The 9,788-nt window shown below is 31.4% G+C and overlaps 1 protein-coding gene across 1 annotated transcript; it reads left to right on the top strand.

The window, feature by feature from the left end:
- The first annotated feature begins 7,388 nt into the window (after window positions 1-7,388).
- LOC132045112 (E3 ubiquitin-protein ligase RSL1-like) lies at window positions 7,389-8,564 on the top strand. The gene is made up of 2 exons (XM_059435644.1): window positions 7,389-7,844; window positions 8,271-8,564. Exons 1-2 carry the CDS (start codon window positions 7,450-7,452, stop codon window positions 8,332-8,334), a joined length of 459 nt encoding a protein of 152 aa, XP_059291627.1. The 5' UTR covers window positions 7,389-7,449; the 3' UTR covers window positions 8,335-8,564.
- Window positions 8,565-9,788: the final 1,224 nt, after the last annotated feature.

Below are 9,788 nucleotides of genomic sequence, written 5' to 3'. Positions count from 1 at the left end.
ATTTAGTGCAGAAGAAGAAGAGAGAAGAATATCAGAAATTTCGCAAGGAAAAAAATCTGAAGATCAACAGAATTTATAGCCATTGAAGCACTGGTTCTGAAAAGGTTTGCAACCTCTCAGAAAAGCCATGTTATAATGGCGGGAAATTTAAAAAGATCCGGGAAAAGAAATGGGTTAGAAGCGCAGATCTGGGTCAGGATTTGAATAATTAATTAATAAATAATTAAAAATTAAATAAATTTGGTCCAATAAGATTATCAATCAAACAGATCACCAAAGTCAAGCAAGCGACGACGGCAATGCGAGGCTTGCCTTCCTCTCAATCCTTTAACAACTAGAAGGAATGCTTCTATTTTTAAGTACAAGGACTTTTCTTTCCACTACCAATGTGAGAGAAATGCTTATTCCATAAAGCAAAAGGGAACAATTCATTTTCCCTCCATATTTCCTCCCTCCATTTCCCATTCAACCAATCATTAAAACCCAACATCTTCTACTTCTCCGGTCTTCACTCGCTCAATCTGATTTTTCTCTGGACTGCTTGATGGTTCATATAGTTGGTACTCTGAATTTGAGATTTTCTTTTAATTTTTCTCGTTAAAATTAAAGCTTTGCTATTAATTTTGGTGAGTTTATTCTACAAATTTCTTTGTTAATTAGATCTAATTCCTGATCATTTTCTGCTGGGTATTGTTTTTCCTCTTCTTTTGATGAAAAGTTTGTGAGTTCCCCTGTTGTTACTGAATTAATGTTTTGTTTGATATTTGGGATATTCTGTCTTGAATTGATTGAGTGAGCAGTAACGGTGTTAATCATCAATAGTAATGATTTTATTGGTATTTTCAATTAATCACAAAATTATTGAGTTTGTGATTACTTATGAAGTAAAGGATTTTACAGAAAAAAAAGTTGTAAGTACTTTGGACATGGTGGTTTTGGCATAAGAAACTGATTATTTATTCATGTTTTAGGATTCAATATTGACATATAATTTAATTTAACATAGCAACTACTTCTCCAGCTTCCGAGTTGGACCTCGCGTGGGATTTTATTTTTTTCAGTAAATTATATTGCTTCATTATATTACTTCCATGTCAAATGTTCATATGCATTATTTACAATCCAATATGGAAAAGCATAATTCCAAGAAATACTAGATAAGAGGAAAATAGAGAATTTAGCTAGATCATGGGCTAGCACATTCTACGTTCGAAAAATATATACAAGCTTTACATACCTGCTCACCAACTTTTATGAAAAGAGCCGATTTAAGAAAGAACTGATTTAACCAAAGAGAATATCGAAGCTAGATGCATGAAATCTTATTTTTCTATTCAAACACCAAACATGTCTTTTCAGTACGTATGCATATTTTCTTCAGAAAGAATAACCAAAAAGAAAAATGTTAAAACACAGTACGTAGGAATATATGTTTTCAATCATGAGAAAATATGTTATTTTTAAAGAAAAATCAGTTCAAAAAAAAAAAAACAGCTATATATGAATTAGAATGTTTGAAAGCGAAAGCAATCCCCGAATTCACGTGCCCTCTATCATCAATAGAATTCCAAAGTGGGATCGAAATAATTATTCATCGTGCGGAAGCTAATAATTGTAAAACTTGAACGACGATAAATTAGACAATAATCTTTTCTTCTTTCCTATTTTCCTTTTTATAAGAACCTTTTAAAAAAAAAATGGGTAAAAGAACTTTGTTATATATGGCTTATTGAAACTAGTTCTTTTCTCAATTGCTACGTATATTTAGCACATTAAGCTTTATTGGGGACATGTTAGAGAATTTACACTTTCCTGTCCAGCTCAAACTTGATACTCTCTTTGTTGCTTTTTACTAGTCTATCCTTTACTCTATATATAAGAATCTAGTCTGCTGTTTTTGACGCACGGATATATGTTTCGCTTGGAGTAATTTTGGTTTTAATTCTCATTTCAGTTTTTGCAACTTTGTTTCGTTTCAGTTCCGTCAACTTTGTTTCGTTTCAGATTTGGCACTTTTCATTTTAGTACGCAACCGGACTTTATGTTATATTATGCTTTTGCTATTATAGATATCGAGTTTACTTGGATAATTAAGCTTGTGTTTTGTGCTTGTGATATGTTGGTGTTGATACTTGGTAGCGTGTCAGCATAGATGCACTAGCAAAAGGTGGGGTAACAAAATAAGAAAAAAATAATGTCATTGTCATTGGGTAAGTAAAAGTCCACCTAGCTTTCTGAAACCGAGTAAAATCTTGATGGTAGGTTCTACCACCGTGCCACGTGTCCTCTGCCACGTGTCCTCTACCATCATATAATATTTTAGACATTTACAACTTTGTTACAAAAAAGCATAAGGGAAAGTAAACTGAAATCCATTTGGTCGGCCAGGACCACAAGCTGCTGGAACTCTCCTTATTAGTAATAAAATAAAATAATAAATTAAATAGTATTTCATTCTTTTCAAGTCATATTTTTTTTTCGAAAAAGGCTCAAATATGTCATCCAACTATTGAAAATGGCTCATTTATGCTATTCGTCAATAGTTTGACTCATTCATGCCATCGAACTATAGGAAATGACTCATTTATGCCACTCATCAATATTTTGACTCATTTATGCCATCGCTCGTTACTAAAATGACTCATCCATGCCATTTTTTATTAACGCCGGTTTTATAATACCAGATATGACATGTGACCTCCAATTAGAGGTCTACGTCGTTTAATTAAATCAGCCCAATTTTAATACCAAATTAATAAAAAATCCGACTCATACACCTTACCCACCCACAATCATAATCTAGTTGGAGGTCACGTGTCATATCTGGTATTATAAAACCGGCGTTAATAAAAAATGGCATGAATGAGTCATTTTTATTAACAGGCGATGGCATAAATGAGTCAAACTATTGATGAGTGGCATAAATGAGCCATTTCTTATAGTTCGATGGCATAAATGAGTCATTTCCTATAGTTCGATGGCATAAATGAGCCAAACTATTGATGAGTGGCATAAATGAACCATTTCCGATAGTTAAATGGCATTTTGACCCTTTTCCGTGTTTTTTTTAAAAGTATGTTCCGAGAGCATGTCACACTTCCCTGTTTAGAAATAAATTTAATTTTAAACTATAAGTTGTATTTTTATTAAAATAATATATAGACAAAATATTTATGACTTATATTAGAATATTAATCTTTTAAATTTTTTCTACCCTTCTGAAATTCATTCCACATTAATTGAGAAGTGGAATTATCAATAACGTAAATTAATAGGCCTTTTCTTCTCATTTATGTGGCACTTTTTTTTTAAAAAAAATAACACTTTACTATATTTAGCATGTAACAATTTGACTTTAAATTTCTCAATTTATTTTTAATAAGCTAATTTATAACATAACTTATTGTAGATCATAAATTTTAAAATTCTTCATTTTATTCTTAAATTTAGCGTATAATCAAATACCTTGATATAAATTAAAACCCGGAATATAAGACATTTATGTAGGATTTTCTCTAACTGCTCCCTACTCCTCTGTTGCTAGTCATTCACCGTGTTTGATGTGATTAAAAATGAAAAGGTCAAAAAGGCTGCTTCTACAATTTGCTAAGAGGGACACCGCCACTGGTTTTTTTCCCACAATCAAAAACGCTGCTTCTACAATTGCTAAAAGGGACACAGCCACTGGTTTTTTTCCCACAATCAAAAAGGCTGCTTCTACAATTTGCTAAGAGGGACACCGCCACTGGATTTTTACGCTGCTTCTACAATTTGCTAAGAGGGACACCGCCAGGGGCGGATTTTTTCTCACAATCAAAAACGCTGCTTCTACAATTTGCTAAGAGGGACACCGCCAGGGGCGGATCTACAGTGTCAGGTGTGGGTTCTCGGGAACCCACACCGGACACTGTAACTTTTGTCGAGACTGTATATGGAAAAATCGTTACTGATATAGAATTCCTCCTGGAACCCCCTACCGAAACAAGCAGATAGCTCCGTGGCGAAATGGAACGCAGTTAAGGATTTGTTCCAGTGTTAGGCGAGGGTTCAAACCTCGTTGGCCTCACCTAAGTTCTTCTCTCTTTTTTGTTTTTTTTTTTTCTACAAAACACTACACACTAGACCAACCAAATTAAAACACTACACCAGCCAAATGAAAACCCCACAATAATTTCTCATTCTTTTACTTTAGTTTCTCTTATATTATGTTACAGTTTTTTAATTTTCAATTAACCATCTCATGCCCCACCTCTTGCAAAAATATATGTTATGTTTAAGTGGTTTGTTAATTTGTAAATATATATAAATATATATTGAATACAATACTCGATTTTTTAGTTATTACTAGCACTGGCAAAATGGATAAAAAAAAGGGAAAAGGGTCAAAAATACCCCTTTACTTTGGAAAAAAGGCTAAAAATATCCTCCGAACTTATTTTGGGTCAAAAATACCCCTCCCATCCTTAAAGTTTTCAAATATACCCCTGTCTTGACGGAAATTATCCCTCAAAATAACCCGAAATTATTTTTTAAACCCGCTCCATCATTTAAATCCGACCCAACTAAATAATAACCCGTAAGATCCCCTTATTCCCCCAAATTCGTAGGTATGAAGTTTGAGGGAATTGGGGGAATAAGGGGATCGTATGGGTTATTGTTTAGTTGGATCAGATTTAAATGATGGAACGGGTTTAAAAAATAATTTCGAATTATTTTGGGGGATAATTTCAGTCAATACAGGGGTATATTTGAAAACTTTAAGGATGAGAGGGATATTTTTGACCCAAAATAAGTTCAGAGGATATTTTTAGCCCTTTTTTCAAAGTAGAGGGATATTTTTGACCCTTTTCCCTAAAAAAAAATTAAGTTACTATCTAATATAGCCATTGAATATGAGTTGGATAACTTACTTTTTAAAAATGGATCAAATATGACTATTATCTATATTATCCACTAAAAAATGAATATTCATATTATTAATAATATTCATATTATTAATACTCATTTGTCTATTTGTTATTTTTCATGAGTTCTTATTTTCTTGGAGTTAAAGCTTATTTTAATTTTTAGCTTGTGTTTTTATCTGACTATTCCTGAAGTCATGTTCATATTATCCCTCGATTAATTCATTTTTTATTCGTGTTAAATATGGGCGGATCGAATATTTTATTTGTTTTTGGTTAACTCAATTTTTACCCGCTCATGTCTAATCCGACTCGACCCGCTCATTTGCCGCTCCTAATTATTACTGTATATGAATAAAAAATTATTAGAAACTCACACATTTTAAATTTTGAATCCGCCACTAATTTTTTTCCCACAATCAAAAAGGCTGCTTCTACAATTTGCTAAGAGGGACACCGCCACTGGTTTTTTTCCCACAATCAAAAAGGCCGCCGCTGGTTTTTTCCCACAATCAAAAAGGCTGCTTCTACAATTTGCTAAGAGGGACACCGCCACTGGTTTTTTTTTTTAAAAGGTCAAATTTCTTTTAGAGTATCGCCCGCCCACAATCAAAAAGGCTGCTTCTACAATTTGCTAAGAGGGACACCGCCACTGTTTTTTTTTTTTTTAAAAAGCCTTTTTTCTCTATTACATAGGAGTGGGGGTGTTCATAGTTCAGTTTGGATTGATTATTGATTAAAATTATAATTAAATTAATTTAGTTAATTTTTAAATGTCTAAAATCATAAATTAATTAAATAAAATAATAATCACCGGTTTGGTTATTATCGATTTGGTTCGATTTTTTGATTTATGACTAGCAGTCATGAGACTTATCAGTGAAACATTAAAAAGTTAAAAAAGACATGTCTTTTTTTTTGTTCAAATGATAAGTTTTATTTATAGTTTAAGGTGGAACATATATCATAGAAACATTTTCACTATTAGTGATAGTGTAGTACTCAAGTTACTCAAAGTTGATAAACTATTACATATAGAGCTAAAAACTAATTTAGTAGTGAATGGACCATTTTTGTCATCTTAATACACATATCTGGAAATAAAGTAGAGCATAAGAGCTTTTAGTTGTCGTTACAAATATACATATTAATTAAACATAAAGACTACCTAAAATTAAAATGAAACTATATGAAATAAAAAAAATTTGTGTAATGATCCCAAACTTTGGAGCGATTGCATTTTGCCCTCAATTTTCCCATTTTAATAAAAAATTATGTAATGATTTCAAACTTTAGATGTTTTTCTATCATTATCCCCGAGATTAGGGTCTCGATTACAAGGAGTTGTTCTTTTCTCCTTAAACAATCATGTGAAATAAGTAGATCAAAATTAAATTATTGATTAAAAGGTATAAAATATTTATAATTATTTATGAAAAACTAATATTATACATATAAATAATTATAAAATATATGTATATAATTTATCGGTTTGGTTCGGTTCGGTTCGGTTATTTTTTAATAGAACTATAACTAAATCAAATATTATCGATTTTTAAAATTTAAAATCAAATCAAATCAAATGTCAATTTTTTTATTCGATTTGATTAAATTTTCAATTTGATTTTGGTTTAATCAAAATCGTAAACAGGCCTACATAGGAGGTAAGGAAAAGAGAAATGAGAGAGAGATTATGAAGTGGAGAATGAAGCCCTCTTCAATAAACTAACTGAGCGACGACCGCCACTAGTCACAAATCATTTCAGTCAAATCTTATCCTTCTATTTATCTGAGTATTCACGATTTTCATAATTATTAATCATTTCATCATTTAATTACTCATATATTATATTAAACTATTTACCATTATTATTTCATATTTGAGAATAATTTATTTTTTCAAAATATTAAATACTCCACGACATATTTTTTTATATAATGGGATATAAAACCTAAATTAATTAAAACTAAATACTATATGAAATATATATCATAAAGATCTAATCAATATCAGTCCTATTCTCCCAAGATTTATAATCATGTCACCGATGACGTTTTTATAATCGTGTCATCTTGCGGGCGTCAGCACTTGCGTCGTCGGATTGAACTCACCAAGTCTACGTGTCCCCTTCCAACAACTTCCTTGATAAACAAGGCTTTAGAGCCCGTTTGGATTGACTTATAAGTTGCTTATAAACTGTTTTCAATTTTTTTGAGTGTTTGACTAATCAACTTAAAGTCATTTTTGTCTTAAAATAAAATTCAAAAAATTAATTGGCTGTTTGATTTAAGATATCTAAAATAGTTTATAAAAAATTTAAAACAACTTATAATCCAAAAAAAAAAAATTGAGCTACCCCAACTTTTTTTTTTTCCATCCAAACAGATTCTTAATTCGTTAAAAAAAAAAAACAAAAAAAACAAGGGTTTAATAAATTATATTTGACTAGTGTAAAGGCATATCTATAGCTACTGGACAGACAATATAGAAAATTAAACCCTTTAATTGTGCGCACACATACATCAGCTTACTATTCCTAATTAAATGGCTCTGCCTAGCCTGATATCAGATGCCGAATGTGCAGCTGAACTACAAATGCAATATATTCTTGAAGACTCTTTAACCTCGAGAAATAATGCTCTTGCAAGAAGGGAAGAAGAATTGTACTGTCCTAATAAAAGATGTTCAAAGTTTCTCATTCTTCATCCTGTTGAAGGGATCATTATGAACATATGTCCTTGGTGCAAGGGACCATTCTGCACCCAGTGCCGAGTCCCTTGGCACACTGGGCGTAATTGTGACGAGTTTCAAAAGGAAGAAAAAGACAGAGAAAATGACATAAGGGTTAAGTTGCTTGCTGAGGATCGCAAATGGAAGAATTGCCCTCACTGCAATTCCCTTGTCGAGAAGGTTGATGGTTGTATGCACATCACTTGCAGGTTAGTGTGCTACTTTTGGCTAGTATAATTTATCAGTTTAAGTAATATACATCATCAGCGTAACACCCAGGGGCGGAGGGAGGAAGGGCCAAGGAAGTTAATTACACTATTTATACATAATTAAATTTTCTTTATATATATAGTAGACGTTGAATCCCTTTTGGCTTCTTCGTTTACTCTTTCATATTTTGAACCCCTTACTGAAAATTCTGGATTCGACACTGATAACACCACTAATTCATTATTTACATGTTGTAGCACGGAGATCTCATATTTTAAAAAAGGTTTATCTGTAGATATATTTTTGTAGATATATTTTTGGTTGACCTGGCAGTGAAATTTCTTTAGACTGACGATGTGTGCATATATCTATTGTAACTTGTTTAAATTAACTAATGAATAAGCTTATATATATTGCGGATTCAGTTGTAAAGAACAATTTTGCTACGCATGTGGAGAAACTTGGAGCGAAAGGCATTGGAATTGCTAGACTCGTTAATCATTTTGGGACTGGATGCTGGATAAAATGTTGCAGAATAAAAGGGAGAACGAAATCACTTTTTATGGTTTGTTTAAGCTTAAGATCTTAAGTTTTGTACACTTCCGGTGTATTTTTTATATACATCTACATGTAAACCTCTTTAAAATGCGAGATTTGAAATCTTAAAAATAAGATATGTTACTTGCTAGTATTATTAATTAAACTCTTTTTTGATTGTCTTTGATGCGGAGCATGCCATCCAAGTTGTATTGTTATATAGTACGAACTTGAGTCTTGCACAGGATTCACTTGTTGTGCTGAATATGCTTGAATTGGAGACCAATTCAACAAGCTATGAGGCATTTATTTTTCTCTTTGTTGTCAAAAGTAAAGTACTTTGGGTGCAGAATAAAAGGAGAGCAATTAGTAAAATGTACTTCAATGTCAAATTAATGGGACTGATCATATGAATAATCTCTATGGATTTGACGCTATATCTATGTCCAACCAATTTGACACATCTATGACTTGAAAAGTCAAAGTGGTTTTTGTTTGATGATATTTTTCTTTAATATTTTAAAATATTAGATATTTTGACTTATGTCATTTTATATTTTAATTTATAAACTTCTTATATTACTCCTAGTTCTCAAATAAGCAAATTTTATATCTAATAACTTGAAAATTTATATCCAATATTTATATGAGAGTTAAGTATCCAGGCTCCGGTGTGTCAGTAATAGAAAAAGATTGGATTGGAAAAGATCATGGAAGTTGTCAGTGCTGTTGGGGAAGCCTCTCATTGAGAAGAAAAAAGAAAACAGATATGCCGAATCAACAAAGTGAAACGTATAAAGTAATGTCTTATTTAATTGAACATGTTTCAATGAATCGACCAATTTCCATTTGTTTCATCATTATTAAAATACTATTTATCGTTAACCCATGGTAACTCTCTTCTTTTAATGAATGAAAGCTCGGAGTTGATTGTATCTTGAGAACTAATTATCTCAACAAAGGTCAACATATATAATAATAATAATAATAATTAAAAAATAATAAAAAATAAAATTAACCTTGTCTAATCTATATCTATATGTAATATAAAGTTAGGCATAGACAAGGTGATGTGGCATCTCTTTATGACTTTCATTCCTATTTATCTTTTTTTTCATTTTTTTAACATTTTCCCCAACCTTTATTATTATTATTATTATTATACAAGAATAAATATGTCAATTATCCATTTAATCATATTCTTCAATGTGAGACTTGAGGAGACTAAAGCTCTTTTAATCCTAAGATTTCAACGTGATAGTTAATGCACTTAAAAATCTTTTCATCTTCTCCTCTCTCCCCTTACCAATGAGACTATAGCAATAATGTTATAAAACGAGAGTTAATCAGAAGTTACTGTAACACCTCATACCTTGGCGTTAGGTTGCGTCGTAGTAAATCCGTAT

The sequence above is a fragment of the Lycium ferocissimum genome, unplaced genomic scaffold, assembly GCF_029784015.1.
Source record: "Lycium ferocissimum isolate CSIRO_LF1 unplaced genomic scaffold, AGI_CSIRO_Lferr_CH_V1 ctg60, whole genome shotgun sequence".
Lineage (NCBI taxonomy): Eukaryota > Viridiplantae > Streptophyta > Magnoliopsida > Solanales > Solanaceae > Lycium > Lycium ferocissimum.
This window is presented reverse-complemented; position numbering and strand designations above follow the sequence as displayed.

Excerpts from the sequence above, each read along its gene's own strand:
- LOC132045112 (XM_059435644.1), top strand. The coding sequence starts at position 7,450 with ATGGCTCTGCCTAGCCTGATATCAGATGCCGAATGTGCAGCTGAACTA. Across the intron at positions 7,845-8,270 it reads TGTATGCACATCACTTGCAG|TTGTAAAGAACAATTTTGCT; the intron begins GTTAGTGTGCTA and ends TTGCGGATTCAG.